A 17789-nucleotide genomic window follows, 5' to 3' on the forward strand; every position below is an offset into this window, starting at 1 on the left:
GTGAAGTGGCGCATATCCGGCTAGCCCCTCGCTAGCCTGACATTTCCCATAGCTGCCTCACAAGTGCCCCTGTCCCCGTTGCCACCGCCGCCTCACTCTAAAAGGTCTTTTGCCTTTCAACCGCAAAGCTTGGGAACAAGGCTGCCGCCACTGCCGGCTGCTAAGCACAAAGGCCAGGCGGTGGAAAAGTCAGCGGGGTGGTGGGGGGTTCATGTTGCAGGCTGCAAGAGCGGGCAATGTTGGTGCATGCGTGTGTATGCGGAACAGGTGGAGGCCATGCGGGGGTTGATGGTGATGAATGGAGCAGTGGGAATTACATGAAGAAGAAAAGGAGGTGATAGAAGAGGCTGAGTGAGTGACAAAGCGATGCAGCGGAATGGCAGCCTCCTGGAAGGCCCGAAGGAGAAGCACAGCAGAAATGCACCACTCCCCGCCACCAGAACCTCCCTTCTCCCTCCCGCCAACAGTGTCCATTTGATTGGTGGAATCACAAAGAGAAACCCACTCGGTCCACTCGGAATCCCAACAGGCGAGGACGCTGACATTCACTCTGTAGTTTTTCTTCCAGCGCGTCAACACTGCAGAGAAGAAGCGGTGGCGGGAAAACTGGAGCTCCCGCTTGACTCGTGAAGCGTCACTCAAGTCATACTTATTTACGCAATATTTTTAAAAAGGACGTTTGACAGCAGAAAGACTCAAAATGCAGGACAGCCTTGGCGTGAACTCAAATAGTTTTCTCCAAACACGAAAAGTGAAGTCATTCAATTAATTTGCTCAGGCAAGCGAGCTTCCTTTGAACAGATGCAAAGCCGCAGCTTGTCCGTTTCCCTCAAAGTCACCTCCCTTTCCCCTTCTTCAAAAGAAGTAAAAAATGATCCAGATTGCTATCGACATGATCCTTCGCACAGACATGAAGGTTAACGGCTTGACCCGTCGAATTGCGGTGCGCCACCCAACGAGACAACGTCAAAGTGTGAAACTCTTCTGCTCCTGCACTTTCTGCACCCACTGCTCTGCCTTTAACAAGACCTGCTAGCGCAGATGCGCTTCAATTGGCACAAGAGTGGAGGAGCTTTGCTAGCGTGTGCAGCTTGGCACGGGCGGGCGGCAGCTTTTGCGTGCCAAGGGTTCGGGGCTCTTCGGTGCCGCTCAGGAAGCCGGCCAGATGCCCGGCGTGCAACCCATTGTCCACGCGCTGACCCCGACATGACCTGTGTGGACTTACTCTGTTCGCTGGGAGGCAACGGATTAAAAAATGACATCCAAACTAAATGGCTTAGCGCGCATTCAAAACAGAATCATTTGATTCAAGAAGCTTTCAAAGTAAAGTTTCTGACTACTGAGTTCAATAGTTGGCGAGTCCGAGATATCGCCACCTAATCTGACCAAGCGACCAAGACTTAGACTTAGACAGACTTGAACCACACTATTGATACAAGATGAATTGAATGAACATCATAATCTATGGTGACCTTGCATGGCTTCGTGAGCTAATGCCGCATCAAGTCTCTTGGCTTTTATTTTGCCTCCACAAGGCTTTGGATGAAAATGAAATATTCAGTTTTCATTCACTTTTAATGGTGCTTTTAAACAATGGATTCACCCCATAAATTTAACATCTACCTGGATGGTGGGCTAATCTAATATGAATTGGAAAAAAAAAACGAGGCAGGCCAAAGTGTCGTTTTTTGAAATTCAAAACCAAATCAGAACTATTTTACACCGCGTCAAAATCGAGGACGTGGCTAAAAAAGAAAAAACTTCCAAGATGACAGCGCCAACAAGTTCTAATCTTTGTACGTAGGTTTTGACTGCAAAAACGTCAACGTTCGTCAGAGTGCAGTGCAAAACGTTCTTAACGTGTCACATGACGGAACACGCCCTTTCAGAACAAGGGACAAACGGGCCACTGCAACACAATGGAAAGCAAACAACTGCGGTGAAGGACACATTTGAAGCGGCATCATGCCACTTGGCAGAGTCATCCAAAGCTCTTTACTACAAAGTCCATCACCCTCTCCTTCCCTTTCTTGCAAACACCACGGCGGATTAAGCAGCAGCCGCCACCGCTGCCTTTTTGTGATGCAACACCATACAACTGAACGATTCTCATCACGGCGATTATTTTCAGGAAACAAATTGGCATGCTGGCCATTGTCCGCTCACACCTCCCATCTCCTTGTGCAGCAAGGGTGAGAGAGGGCAAGCAAGGTTTCACTATTCTCTCTTTTCCCCCTTCCCACCCTAAAAATGCCCCCCCCCCCACACACACCTGGGCTGCGCTAAATACAGCGATTCACACACACACACACGCACGAACACGCACACACACACACACACAAAGTAACAGTTAGCACCAGGGCGCCTGCCCACCCGCAGAGAGAACACGAGAAAGGCATTAGCACCTCAGGTTCCACGCACGCCACGTGACGGGAAGCTCTCTGCGACCTCATACTGCGCTCATGTCAATGAGGTAGGTGCGCGAGTGGCAAATAGCAATCCTTGGGAGAGTCCTGCTCGCTCATTCGTTAGCTGCCTAGCACCGCCAGTGGGGTAAAAACGGATCAAGACAAATTCTAGACAAAGTTGCATTTTGTTTTTGAATCCAATCTTTTCAGTAGGAAGACAACCTGCAGTGCCAAAACGCAAGCGCAGCGTTGCGCCTCCATAGAGGTCAGGCTGCATTTAAACTTTTCGGCATCTCGCTTTCCCTCCCTCTCGAAAGTCTTGATGCAAATCCTTTGGTGGCTTTAACGGAAAGGGAAGGGAAGCCTTCAGCATCCTCATTTCCCAGTTCCGGGAAACCGCTGGCAACAACCCGCTCAGACCCAATGACCTTTTACGACCGCTGTATGCGAAAGTCCAAGAAGGCCGCCATCCATTTTCGACCGTACGTACAAACGGCAAAGCAAAAAAGCGGTCCGTTTCTTGCAAAGCTGAGTCCGGCGCGATCGTGATCGCCAAGTGAGCAAAAGTCATTTGAGAGATGGAGTGGAAGTAACTTCTGCAGCGGCTTTCCAAAAAAAAACGCACAGCACCATGCCGGGCCGCACCTCGGGCATAGCTGCGGAGCCTCGGCTGTCAAACTCCCTAAGTTATCGAAGGAGGCCCGCGTGCGCTAATAAGCGGCGGGCCAGTTTGACTCCGCCGGCGGCAGACTTGGCTTCACCGGACCTGCTCTCAGGCTAACTCTCGCATGGTCGGAGACGCGGGCCCAGTCAGATGGACCAGAAGCCGCCCGGAGGACCAAGACGCTCTGGCCCCTTTGTGCTCTCTACTCTGAGAACTCGCCAATGGAGAGAACGTCTATTTGCGGCACGGCCCAAAGCGCCGATTCGGATGAGGTCATGCTAATTTTCTTGAGTCACCGCTGTACAGACTAAGACGGACAACTGATGGAGGCGCACGCTTGCCCTCCGGGGGCCGGCCCAGCAGAGTGCTGGATCAAGATGGATGGTCGGACGGACGGAGAGCACTAAGCCAGCATTACGGAAAAGCTACACTGGTGTCAGAAGTGGGGAGAGATAGCGCTGAAGAGGAAAATGAATGCCGAAAGGGGGGGGGGGTTAGAGCCAGACTCAGCAAGGCCGAAAGAGAACCTGCGACAGATAAGGAGGATGAGGAGTCGCAATGAAAAAGGGCACATGTCATCTGCCGGCGGTGGAGGGGCAACATAACAGCAGAGTGAAACTGTGTCCAATTTCAAAGTCAAAAACATTTCAAGTTGGTCAATTCTACCAAAGGTTTTGCTCATGTGACAATTGTGTCCACAACTAATTGCCCCATATATCGAAAATGTTTTTCCCAAAGAGACAGCAAAAGAGCGGGTGTGGAAATGGCAAAGAAAGCAGCAAGTAGCTGGAGCAGCAAAGGGCGACTGATCCGCTCCGAGAGACTTGCAGAGAAGACAGACACACGCTAGCCACCGCCCAAAAGCTCAGCACATCAAATGCGCTGGCACATGACGACTCCCATGGGACTTTCAAATGCCTTCAGCATCCTCTCTCTCACTCGCTCGCTCCATCCTCTCATGCCTTTGCACGCTGGCACTGATTCATCCCGTTACACACTGGCTGACTTCTTAGTCCATCAAAAGCCTCAATATTGCACGCCGCTTGCCTGTGTGCCCGTGCTGCCTGGATTTGGACTTTTTTTTTACATGCTCCTCGCCTGTAAAGCGGCAGCGGGAGGTGGCCAGCGCCACGCCAGATTGCCTGCACTTTCCTCGGCACAGAAAGGAAGGGAAGCCGGACAAAGAACTAAACAAGGATCCAACGTGCAAGAACAAGCACAGCTCTCCTGATGTAAAATGAACCAGATTAAAAAAAAAAAAGTTTAGCTTGGAAATGATTAGCATAAAGCCTTCGTGTGTCTGTAATCACCCGGGCCCGACAACATACGCAACAGCTACGGGTTTTTTTCTTTTATCATCGAGTTCATGGGGTGAAGTTTGGCAGCTTATTAAAAAAATTAAAAAATAATTAAAAAAAGTCGTGGCGAGAAGGACGTTTGGTGCGGAAACTATAATGTGAGAAAAACGTATGCGATGGAGCGCTCACCAACGAAGGTCCTCGCCTTTTAGGACAGTGTTGCCTGTGTGATAAAAGTCCGACGACGCATTTTGTTGTTTTTTGAGGTGATTTCATGTCATGTGGAAAGTGTGATTTTGTTCTTTGAGTTGAAACGGTGTTGTGACACCACCGGCGTGATGCTGCCGATGATGAAAAGAAGTGCTTTGATGCATCGCACGAGGCCTCATTGCATCATTAGCCACAATTGTCTCAAGAGAGCATCGGCACAAACTGGATTTTTTTTTTCTTTTTTCCTCATGTCCTAAACATTTGACTGACCTCTGACCAAGGCGGTGACCTGGTCCCTGCCGGTCCCGATGCGGTTCTTGACCTCGCAGACAAAAGTGGTGTTGACAGCCTCGTCCACCTTCAGCACCTTCAGCTGGTTGTCTTTGATTTGCACCGTGTCAGGCATGGCTCCCGTCATTCTGGAGGAAGACGGCAGCAAAATGATTTTGAGTCGTCGCTTTGAGTCACAACTCGTCATCGCGACGCCATGCCCTCAACACTATCCAATAACATCTGGTTTTCCTTTTGAATATCTGTTTTATTTTGTTCAAATGAAGCCCCGGTCGGTCATGGCAACGGATGAAAGATGCGAGGAGGGGGAGAGCGTCCATCAACAAAGGCGAGAGGGGTGGTGGTGGTACTCACGACTTCCACAGGACCGTCGTCGGGACCGGGTTGCCGGTGGCCTGACAGGTGAGCAGCACATTGGTCCGGCCCACGTACCAATTATTGTCGTAACCCACGATTGTCACCTGCGGGGCGTCTGCGGAGAGGAAGCAAAGTGGGGACCAGCCCGCTTGCAGGGGGACGAGTAAAACCAGCCGCTTGGGACTCTTACATAAAACGTTGAGTTTCATCTGGAAGCTCTCGGGCGAGGTCTGCGTGCGGTGCGAAACCACGCAGCTGATGTCTTTGCCGTTGTCGGCGACGGTGGGGGCCAGGCGGTACTCGCTGCTCACCGACACTGTGTTGTCTTGACCCGGCTGGGACGAGGTGCTGGCGTTGCCATCGGCGGTCGTCACCCAGCGGATCTGCGCCTCCGGGCGCCCATTGAGTGATTGGCAGCGTGCCACCACCGTGGGGTTGCGGCCTGCTTCCACCGTTAGCGCCGAAGCAGAGTTCTGGGGCTTTGCTGAGGAGGAAAACACAGGCTCAACTTTTGCTTGAATTTAAAACTCAGTTTACCACATTGAGAAAAACAACCTCACCAAATGATTGGCAACTAAGACTCAGCCCAAAACGAACTCTGGAATGTGATTGGAGGAGAGCTGAATCAAGCTTGGATCAATGAGGGGGCGCAAGCGTTAGGTTAGACCAGGGGTGGGCAAACTTTTTGACTGGCGGGCCAAATTTGGTTCTAAATTTTGACCGGGGAGCAGATGGATGTCGTGTTTGTGTGAAGTAATAGAAATGACATCTAAAAGTTATTGCATAAAGCAGGGGTGGCCAACCCGCGGCTCGCGAGCCGCATGCGGCTCTTTGGCTGGTTTCATGCGGCTCTTTTACGTTCAGATCAACATTTGTGTTTATTTTTCGTGCGTATTTGCTTTGCTTGAGTTCAATATGGTATTTTGGTCAAACGCGCATGTGCGTGAGGTGAAATCCCACAAAGGACAAACCCATTTGAGGAGTGTCAATTTCGTTCTCAAAATGGCAAGGAAAAAATGCACAGCTAAACGAATATATGACGATGAACACAGGACGTTTTTAACAGAGTTAAAGTTGTTTTTTGTTGAACGCAATGGCAAGCCATTCTGCCTGATATGCCGGACGTCATTAGCGCATTTAAAAGCTTCAAATGTTCAGCGCCACTTCAGCTCACTTCATGCCAATATCGATAAGGACTTTGCAAAAGGGACTGAATTTCGCAAGCACAAGTTTGGACACTTTGAAAAGTCAGGCAGAAAAATAGGTACAGTTTTTCAAAAAAATTACGAAGCACTCAGAGACTGTCACACTTGCATTGTTTCAACTGGCTTGGAACATTGCATGGGCTAAAAAGCCATACAATGAAGCGGAGTTCATTTAAAAAATGCCTCAGTGACGTTATTGAAATCTTGTCTTTTGAAAACGACAAACTAAAACGAATGGTCTGTCCCGCCGCACATAGTAAGTGAAAAAACGTATGCTATTATGCTTTTGTTTGTGGAATTTGTTGAACTGAGAGTTTGTCTGTGTGAGACAATGCACACAATGTTCATTGTTGAAAATGTGGTCTTTGGTCTGTGGTTTTAGTACTGTAGGAGTCAATTTGTCATTATCATGTTGGTGCACGCACATAATGTCACACAATAAATTTGGCTGAGCAGAGGGGTGTGTGTGTGGGGGGGTTCATGTGTGCTCATGTGTATGATGTGGCTCTTTGCGATGACACAGTAAAAAATGTGGCTCTTAGTCTCTGACTGGTTGGCCACCCCTGACATAAAGGGTTTGTACTTTTAGTAGGTAGTAAAGCATGGATATTCAAAAAAAGTTTTTGAAAACAAATGCATTTATTAACAGCATTAAAAAAATATTTCACCAAAAAACTACTATCAGTGATTCTCATTATATACGACACTTTTATTATGAATAATAGTTTCTATCACTTCACCGCCTGCAGGCCAGATTTATGAAATATGTTTATCTAATGAGGCGAAATCACATCAAACGGCAAACATTCTGACCAAATACATCATCTTGAAGAATCAGTGAAAGAATACATCTAAGTAAAGTAATAAAGAAATCAATAGTATTGTTGGTCTCCCTTTTTTGCAAGCGCATCATGGTCTGGAGTAAAATTTGTTGCGGTAATTCTTAGGATAAAGCCGAGGTGTCGGTCCGTTAACCTAGATCTGTGACGGGCTTTGTTGACATTCATGTGGCTGAACGTCTGTCTGCTCACACACATAGGTCGAGCCAAATTGTCCACTATTTTTTTAAACACTCGGCACTCTGTGTCCACCTTTCTTTTCCTCGGGCCACTCATTTTAATGGAAAAATTCCAGGGGAAGGTTTGTGGGTGGCATTAGCGTACAACTGTATCTGACGAGAAGGCTGACGTCACAGCCCACACTCGAAATCTGGCACTGAAGGAACTAGAGCGCAGAGTCCGCCGGGTCCATAGTACTTAGTACGTACACACACTTCCGGGAGTAAATGCGCGGGTAGGCGCTTCCCCATCTATTGGGGAAACATAGTAATTGCAGGGAAAATTACTCCCCCAAAAATGTAATAATACAATTTATTCAGGTTTGACGGGCCGGATTAAACGGCCCCGTGGGCCGGATGTGGCCCGGGGGCCGTAGTCTGGGTTAGACCGACGCTTCCAGAACACAATTGATCTAACAACAGTACTTAAAATGGCAATGAGTCCATGGCCTAGAATTTGGAAAGAGGATACGCGAGGGACACAGGACCAAATGCAAACGTGATTGATTTGACAAGAAATGCAGGCTTAAGCCCAAAAGCAAATTCGCCGCTTGCAGTTGAGGACACGGCGAGGCGCTGCCGATTGTTTTGTCAATGGTTCATTGCATGACCAAATTCATCAGGATTGATGGATTATTATGCCCATGGCAAATTGGCTCCAAAGCTTAGAAGTGAGTAAAGATGTTGTATTCCTTAATTACACCGACTCGACTCTTAATTATAGTCTCATGCTGGCAACGCACTTCGCCAGACGCATCATCGACACCCGTCAAGTATTTTGCAGCCTTTTAATCTTTTTTACAGCCGAACTCTGAGGTGGGATGTCAATCACACTGTGATCAATAGTGTCTTTGGAGACTTACTGAGCATGACCAGTTGGGTGATTCCCTGCTTGTTGCCGCCGGGGTAGGAGGCAACCACGCAGATGTACTCGCCCTCGTCCGTCATGCGAACGTCACTAATTTGGATGGAGGGGCTGTCCATGTTGGGGGGGACCTGCGTAAAGCTGATCCGGTCCTTCAGCGGAGACTCGGGGTAGGTGGGCCCATGTTTGGGGTGCAACACGGCGATGTTCTCCCGCCCTCCCTCCTTGGGCTTGTAGATCCATGTGACCTGCGGAAGCAGAGGCACGCACATTTTCAGGAGCAGCACGCCATCCCAAGCACCACACACACACACTCAGCTACTCCCAGAAACTTTCCACTTGATTGAGATGTGGGCAAGGAGTGTGGCCATTACCATTCTCAATCCCCTCAAGCAAAACGAAGATTAGCATTGTTTCTTTGCTGTCGTCAAACGGTAAGCCCAAATGTGATGAAAAATCTATGAGTAGCCTTGGCATTATTTCCGTGAGCTATGATTTGATTGATTAAAATTTAATGTGGGGGGCAAATAAGGCAGCCGGCGCCGATCCCACAGCCGTCCTTCCGCTGGCAATGGTGACTGCAGCCAAGCCATTGCTACAAATTATCAGCACAAGGAGATACAATGATGCCGTCATTTTAGGGACTCGACACCAGGGACTGCCGAGGCCTGAACCCAGACGATCCAGGAAGTCGCCCATTTAGGAGGGCGACTACGAGAGAATTCATCCAAATCAACCCAAAGCGGGTACACAAAGAGGAGGTATAAAAAGTCGCCCGGAAGATCCAAATAATTCAATATTGGAAAAAAACTTGAAAATAAAATTTGGCCATATATGGCGATTAACTTTGGATTATTAACAAATCACCAAGGCAGCAGAGAACGTGATTACATTTGCCGTAACGCCTTATTTTGAGGATCCAATCAATCGGCAAATGACAAAAAAAATCTCCAAAACTTGAGGGAGTAGAAAAAAGTAAAGAGTGTCCAAAATATCGTTTGAGACACAAAGCCAAGGTGAGCGTGAGGATTCTCCCTCTGCCCAAAATATATTTTGGGACACGCAAAGCCAAGGTGAGTGTGAGGATCCCGCCTGACCAAGGTGAGCTGAATATCGGTGGTATCGGTGAAGGCGCAGCGCAGGTTGACTGTCTGGCCGGGGTAGGAGAGCACCTCCGGCTCCACCTTCACTCGCTGGCCGGACGCCCCTAAAACACACAAAGCCAAAGGAAACGCTCACACATGAGGAACAGATAAGCATCAACACTGGCGAGGAGGCCGAGGGGCTTCAAATGATTGCCTGCGTGGACACGGCGGGCAAAACTAAATTGAAAATAAAAATGGGAAGGGGACGACAGAAAAGCAGTCGTCAATCATCCAGAGGGTCTCGCCGCTCCATTGCCTCCCACTTGCCGATAGCCACGCAGTTCCGCCAAGGAGGTAAAATAAACATGCCAGAAAGTGAGTGCTGGAGCTTCGGGACGACAATCTGCAACCGCTGTGCGTACGTGTGTGCGTGCGTGTGTAATCCAGGTTTCTGTCAAAATGTAATTACTTGTATGAGTAAGCCGCCATTAAGTACGTGTCAGCAAGATGGCACCTGTTTCAAGTAAAAGTGGATTACCTGCACAGAGGCAACCTCAAATTTCTGCAGCTGGCGCGAGTGTACTCAATGTACACACAGATGAGTTTTGAAATCCGACTCGCACTATGCAAGTTAACCACTTGCGACAGAAAGTCAAAGCTGACAACCGAAGGGCTCTTGCGCTGAACACTGAACTGCAGTTCTGCTCAAGTCCCGTAGGTGGCGCTAAAAGCTTCAAACTGTCAAATTGATAATTATTTTTATATATTTTGATATTTTGAGCAGTTATATCCTGTATGGGGGTGAGTTTTTTTTTCTTTGAAATATGCAAAAAATAGATTGACATAGTAATGCTTGATTAAAACATGGTTCCGTTTTTGTTTTTTTTAGATGCTCCAGCATGCTATTCGGGTGCTTGAATAAGTTTGAGTTGATGATTTCCTGGCAGCTGATCCAGACCAGAAAGCAGAGAAAAGCACTTCATTTTTCTACTGGCTCCACGGTAACATTGACAAATGTAAATAGGGGAACCTGTTCCGCTCGATTCTCATGAGACCCGAAATCGCTCCCCATTTCGACACGAGTTGCCTACGCACGCAATTGGGCCTAATTGATGAGCGCACGTCTCACTCTCGATCCTCGCACGCACCGGCGGAAGCTAATTCCCCCCTTCACGTAAACAATTACCGGCCGATCCGGTTGGACCAGTCGGTGTTGAGTCGCTGTCGTGTTGTAACTAATATCATCGATACAACCGGTAAGAATGAAAAGTAGTCGGCTAGGAGAGAACAGGAAAAGGGCATTGCTGTCTTTCTTTTTGACGAGCAATAAAGCGCACACCTTTTCTTCTCTGGGGAGACGTGCGATATCAATACGAGCGATGGGGAGTAAAGAGAAAAACAAGGCTTTTTCCAGAATAACAGCAGCTCTCCCGGGGACCGGCCCAATTTGCAATACGCTCGCAAGCCACAGAGGACCCTTTGGACAAGCACCAGGCGAGCTTGCTCACTATGCCGGACAAATTCCTACGCATGAAGGCTCCGCAATTGTGATTTTTGCATCTGTCGTACGGGAGAGGAGGCTCGCGTCCATCAACTCCAATTTGGCCCAAATTAGCTCTGGGACCGAGACCTGCGCTTAAGTCGCCGCAAGACAAAGCGCTTCATTACACATCTTAATTGGAGGGACTGCCGCACCACATGTCATTTCAAAGAAAAAAAATGACACTGAAGCTGCTCCACTCTTGAAGTTGGCATCGGCGGTCATTTGGATTGACGACGGTGATTTTCCGATTTCCGTTTTGGCATTTACGGTGCAACGTGGATGCAAAGTATAAACAATTCATGCTTAGCATTAGGCTGAAAGACTTTTGATTTTGCGTGTGAATGTATGTATGATTTGTCCACTGCGATACAAGGACCACAAAAAAAGACTTTCAAAGACTGTATTCGTGCCAGTTGGCACACAATATGGGCGTCCCGTCGGTTGGCCTTCAAGACAGAGCGACGGAGCGCCCGCAAGTCACGCAAGGGCCCAGCCATCGTTGCCGAGGAGGTAGAGCAGAGCCAACGCCGGTCAACACTCGAGAAGAGACGTGCTCGGCCGCCTCGAGGATATGAATATTGCACGTGGGCAAAGATGCACAAAAAGCGTTTCCGATGGTCGCCCTACCTTCAAGCCTTCAAGTGGGCAAGGCATACGGCATTTGGAAAGAAGAATTGACAGTATAAATAATTAGAGAGCGGCGCTCATATGAAGATAGGGGAAGGCAGGCGAGTCTCGTGGAGGGAACTGCGCTTCAAGGGTACGGGAACAAATGGGGGGCACCAAAGAGGAGTGATGCCGTCGACACCGACGGATGCCCCCAACAGCTTCCGGCCGGCAAGTTCTGTCAGCGACGGTTAAGCAAACGTTCACAACAGGCCACCCTGATCCTCTGTCTGCTCACAGTAACATTTGCATATTTCCACCCATTGGGATGGGAAGAGGAAAATGAGGAGGGGGTGAAAGGGTGCGAAAAGAACGCTGTGCCAGGAATAAGGAATGAAGGAGGGAAGAGGCGACGCAGAAAACGAAGGACGAGAGGAGGGGGAGACAATGCCATAAACAAGGTTAACGACAGACGGCCGCGGGGACAAAAGAGCCACAAATAAGGCGACCACAAAGAGAAAAGACGTGAAAAATGGAGGTCGTCAGGCGGCCTGGTGGAAAGAGGTGGCGCGGCAAGAAAGAAACAGAGCGAAGCGCCCGCATACCTGACCTTGTGCAAATCGGTCGTCATCCTGCGCGCGCACACATGCAGCCGGGCAAAAACACCTTCTGTTTCCTTCCACATTCACAAAAGGTTGGACTCTTTCAGTTCTTATTCTTCAGTTTTTATGAACCATGCGCACTCACGGCCGACAACGAGGCTCTCTAAAGTTCCAAAGGGATGTGCTCACTGTCCGCATGTTTCATTTAGGAGGAGGAATTGGGACACCAAGGAAACCAAATTCTGAGATCCGTTACAAAACCAACTGTGCTTGTCTGCATCCAAAACCTGGATCAGCCATCCTTGTTCCCTGCGAGGCACACTTTGACGTCTAATGGCACCCGTGCCATCGCCGTGATCCCCACTATCGCGCCGCATCCCAATGGAGAGGACATCACCAAAACTGACGGTCAGCCTCGGCAGCTCGCCAACCCGCTCAGCCGCTTCATCAAGGCGAGCGCTGGCCGACTGACAGCTGGACCGCCGGCAGAGTGGGCGCTCACTATCGGGCCCCGATGGATGGAATCTCCTTTCTGCCGTTCTCCCTGGAACCAACCTTTTTATTAAAGTGGACCGGGGCGGCTCGATGACTTGACAAGCTCTATTCTGGCAGCCAAGGGTGGCGCCCGGGTAATGAAATGAGATTTGCTTCCATGCCGCCCGCTGGAGCAATTTGGGCAGGTGGGAACACAATGAATGTCAGCGGCGGCAGCTTAATGATTGCCTGCCACAAACATTCACAAATATGATTAAAATGCTAAAAGAGGGGTTTTTTTTTTGAGAGGGGTGCTCTGGGCAAGTGGGTCAGATGGTTTTGTGCTCTAGCTTCAAAAACCAGCTTCCTACTATAAACTCCAGAGATGTCACGTGCCAAATATATATATTTCTATTTAATAGACAGGTCAGCTGTTTGTTTTTATTACAAAATTCATTGATTTAATGCTCCGATGACTGAAGGGAATTGTTGTTGTTTGTTACAATAAAGCAATGAGGAAAAACAAATCAGGTCCACAACCTGCGCAAATTATTATTATCCATCCATCCATCCATTTTCTGTACCGCTTAGTCCCCACGGGGGTTGCGGGCGTGCTGGAGCCCATCCCAGCCGTCATCGGGCAGTAGGCGGGGGACACCCTGAACCAGTTGCCAGCCAATCGTAGGGCACACAGAGACAAACAACCATATGCACTCGCACTCACACCTAGGGACAATTTGGAGTGCTCAATCGGCCTACCGAGCATGTTTTGGGGATGTGGGAGGAAACCGGGGAGAACATGCAAACTCCACACAGGGAGGGCCGGAGGTGGAATTTAACCCACACCCTCCTAACTGTGAGGCGGACGTGCTACCCAGTGCCCCACCGAGCCGCCCCAAATTATTTTTTTTTTTTTTAAATATATAAAGCCCCAGGCAGTGTCTTAGCAGTGACGCATTTTTCTCACGCCAACATACTCCAAATTTAGAAATTCATTGAGTCATTTGGACCAGCGCGCACAAGACCACACACGCTCATTTGCTCTGCTCAACGTTAGCCGCTTCAGTGGCAGGCAAATGCCAAACAAGATCATTTATGACATTTGTGACACTTTAAACGACCTGACAGCTTCATCAAAAAAAAAAAAAAAAGTGGGGCATCACATACCAGGAAAACTGCTCTTATTTCTTCTTAGCTCAACTCCTATCATCCCTCACTATATCGATTGCACTGCATTTTTTTTTTTTTTTTTAAACATCACTGTCTAATCTTTTCATTTTGGCTGTTGGCACTTGTTAGAAGGAATTGGAATGAATAACAGGTGACACAGACACAGGTAGGAAGGAAATAGTCAAACGATCTAAAGTCTAAACAAACAAAATATTTGATCAGGCGTCTCTCTCTACCGTACTCAATGTTACAGTTATCCAGCGCTATATTAACACTACCAACGGGCAGAGGAAGTAAGAAGAACAAGAGGGACTGATGGCATACCGTACATCATCACAGACGTGAGTAGGTCGGCGATAATCACAGGCGTGATCAAACACACCAAACAAGATTGCTCATGCAAAAGCAGAGCAGCCAATTGAGAAAACAGGCATCGGCCCCTTGCAGACAACCTCTGCAACTAAACCTTGTGCAACCAACTGCCGCTAACTCACCAAATTCCAAAGCCAGCGAGGGTCCGTCCGACCTTTACATCGACACACAGATGTGTGAGTGTGTACAGGCACACACACACACACGCACACACACACACTTTGGTATGCAGAGAGCAGAGCGAAAAGGCAGCTTAGCTTTGACAGGCGAGGCACTTTGACAAGCCAAGAATAAAACTGGGAAATGAAGACTTGAACCACGCGTGTCGTGTCTACTTATTGACCTTTCCCGATGGTCTCTCCAATCGATAGCACGCCTGCAGGTTTACAAGCAGCTGCCCTCGCGTTTGGCCACGTCTCCAATGGGGACATCCATGGGCTACGACGTCCAATACGTTATTGCAGTTGTGTGCGTGTGTGTGTGTGTGTGTGTGGGTGCGTGTGTGCGTGCGCGTGCGCATGTGTCCGTGCGTGTGTGCGTGTGTGTTCAAATGCAGTGTTTTCTAACATCCAAACTATGTTCTGAGTTAAATACAGTCTTGCAGACTTTGACCTCACAAGGACGGGACCCGCTGCGAAAATCATTGCTTTGCCATAGCAAGCAAGGAAACATTGAAACATGCATCAGCTCTGACGCAACAGGCGGAAGGCCTTCATTTTCACTTTGCTCGACGCCATATTCAAGATTCAAGAGTTTTTATTCGCCATGTTTGAGTGTGCCAAACAAGGAATTTGACTTCAGTAAAAACACACCCTCTGTTCAACATTTAGGTGACTAACAACATTCAGGACATGTGAATAATGGCAAAAACAGTGTAGACAAATTCAAAAAGGTGTGAAGAGCAGGATGTTATTGCACAGTAATGTCTCTGAGACTCTATGAGTGGTGTGAGTTCATCAGAGCAACAGCCTGGGGGAAGAAGCTGTCTCTGTGTCTGCTGGTTTTGGCGTACCGAGCTCTATAACGCCGTCCGGAGGGGAGTAGTTCAAACAGACTGCAACCTGGGTGAGAAGGGTCTATAGAGATGTTCCTTGCCCGATTCCTGGTCCTGGACAGATACAAGTCTTGGGTAGATGGGAGGTTGATTCCAATGATATGATGAAATACTGGATAAGCGAGGGTGCACTGTGAGGAAAAGTCATGAAAGATGAGCCCAGAGGAGGAGACGTGGAGGGTGGGGCCACAGGGAGACGCAAAAACGCTTCAAAGCGTCAAGGAGAAACCAACAGCTGGAGGAGAAACATGTCCACGTGCACGTGAGCGAGCGAGCAAACACTGATGCATATTCTTATTAAGTCCCCTGTTTATACAAACATGCCCCGAGAAAAAGAGAGGATATTATTTGCAAAAATAAGCGTTTACCAATTCAATTTAGTGCAGTGCATTCATACGGACGCCCCAGGAGAAATATATGGAAATATTTTGCTCATAAAAAAGTGCATGAACTTTATCTCCAAATGCCTCCTCAGTGCACGAGGTGGAGCGCCGCCGCTTGAAATCTGGATATGGGCAACGCGTACTTTATATGCAGACCAGAGTCAAAGGTTCCCAAAGTGGCAACAATATGGCGACACCAGCAGTTTGAATTCTGTGACCAACCTTGTTCGTTTTGGTGGAGGCTGGCGCTGCGTTCTTCTTATTTTACATTTTATGCGGCATTTCAGCAGATCTGTTCAATTAAGTCCCTGACCACATAACTATATAGATATATTAAAAAAAAGGTTGAAATGGCACGGTATAAAAGAGAGGGAAAGCCGAGAAGAAAAGAAACGGATTCACCGCGTAGCTTTTTCTGGGATGTCAGTCAGACGCAATGTCGAGGAAAAACAGGACAGGGCAACGCTTGTCTCGCAATATTGCTGCAAATCAAATCAGCAATTAGAAGCAATAAAAAGCTGCGACGCACGTTCCTCTCTTTGTACGTCAGTTACGTGGTCCTCGCCGACTTTATTGTGGCCCCGGTTGGTGACTTCCGTTTCAATTACTTCCAACGAGGACGCAAAGCGTCAAAATAAAAACAAATCAGAATATGATTGCACCGACCGCACGCCGCAAACCAATTGGCCTGCCAAGTGAATGATAAGTGTGAAAATGAAAATGGAAAAGAAATAGCCTCCCTTGTCAATTAATTAGGGCCATCCCAGAGGGGAGGGGCCAAAGCAATACAACGCAACCGTCTCGCAATAAATTGCCAGCATTGCCGGGGACTACGACATTGCGCTTACAGGCAGGCAGGCGCTGCTATATATTCAGCGTCATTTTAACGGCTGCACGATGCGACCCTGCTGAACTAAACCCACTTTAGGAAGCGTTTCTTAGAGCCCGTTTCTACTTTTTGGAAAAACAAATACTTTGCTCCATGTTCAAGTGTGACAAACAATGCAACACTGAAGCTCAGCAAAAAGCCTGAATAAGAGACAAGGTGTAGGAGCAAAACAATGTGCGTGAGGTTCAAGTGAAACAAAATACACACACACGCACTGGGGGGGAGGTGGGGTCATAGATGCACTCTTCTCCACTGGGTGAATAATTTATCCCCAGGTTGGAAAGAAAGCGCCGCACTCTCCTCCTCCTGCTCTTCTCTTCATTATTGATAAACAGCAACATCTACACTGTACCTGGGGGAGCAAGAAAGCGCATGGGAGAGAGGGCAGGCACGTCGGAGAGAGGAGAGGTGGGCAACACCCCCCCCCCCCCCCCCCCCACACACACACACATACACACAAAACAACAACAAAGGAACTAAAGAATAACTAGCTGGAATCAAACGCAGAACAACGGAAGAAAACCAAAGAGGTGAGTTTAACAAGCTGGCTCTGGCTGCTTTGGGGTCCGTAAAAGTCAGTTACAGGGGGGGCGGGGAGTTGAATGTGTCCAGAAAAAAGCAGAGCCCTTCTGAGATGGACAAACAGAGCACTGAATAAGTGACTGAATAAGTTAGAGGCAGGACAGCTGACAGACACCCTGCTCCCCCGCGGCTCCTGGATCCGCTTTGTCGGACCCTTCACGTCAGCCCACCTCCACCGCATCACTTCCTTTCAATTATTTTTACACACGCACACTGAGGGAGAGGGACACTCCTCGCCGATGTAGCCTCATCCTGTCTTTTCATTTTGGTACAAATCTGTTTTTTATCCCTCTGGCTCATTCTGCTCTTCTTTGTTTTTTGAAGCGGCTGATTCATTTTCTGTCTGGCTTCTTCAAACAAGACCTGTGAGCCAGTGCGCTTCATGGTAATTGGACAGGCCGGGAGTCGAAGCTTGGGTTGTTTTTTTACTCTTGCTAAAATACAGTAGAGCAGAACCCCTAAAATGACACGTATCATGGACAAAGAGGTTTTTTTTCTTTTAAAATCATTTTCTTGTGTATCGGGAGTATCCAGGTGCTGCAGAGATACTGTTATGATTGTTTTGGGGGGCTATTTTCGACGCTGTTCAGATCTCTCCGTTTTCCATTACGTTTTTTTTATTTATTACATCACATCTGTTGAGGCGGGACAAACCAAACAAGGTAATGGGTGTT

At 48.3% G+C, this 17789-nt stretch overlaps 1 protein-coding gene across 2 annotated transcripts in view; it reads right to left on the reverse strand.

The window, feature by feature from the left end:
- si:ch73-22o12.1 (nectin-2) overlaps window positions 1-17789 on the reverse strand; it is a 77931-nt gene that overhangs the window by 33367 nt on the left and 26775 nt on the right. For both annotated transcript variants that reach the window (XM_061288264.1, XM_061288263.1), the window contains exons 2-6: window positions 9453-9562; window positions 8354-8603; window positions 5419-5712; window positions 5226-5343; window positions 4851-4999 (exon numbers count right to left, since the gene is read on the reverse strand). In XM_061288264.1, the coding sequence (XP_061144248.1) occupies window positions 4851-4999; window positions 5226-5343; window positions 5419-5712; window positions 8354-8603; window positions 9453-9562 (921 nt within the window). The remainder of the gene's footprint in view (window positions 1-4850; window positions 5000-5225; window positions 5344-5418; window positions 5713-8353; window positions 8604-9452; window positions 9563-17789) is intronic.

This window comes from Syngnathus typhle, linkage group LG10 (assembly GCF_033458585.1).
Source record: "Syngnathus typhle isolate RoL2023-S1 ecotype Sweden linkage group LG10, RoL_Styp_1.0, whole genome shotgun sequence".
Lineage (NCBI taxonomy): Eukaryota > Metazoa > Chordata > Actinopteri > Syngnathiformes > Syngnathidae > Syngnathus > Syngnathus typhle.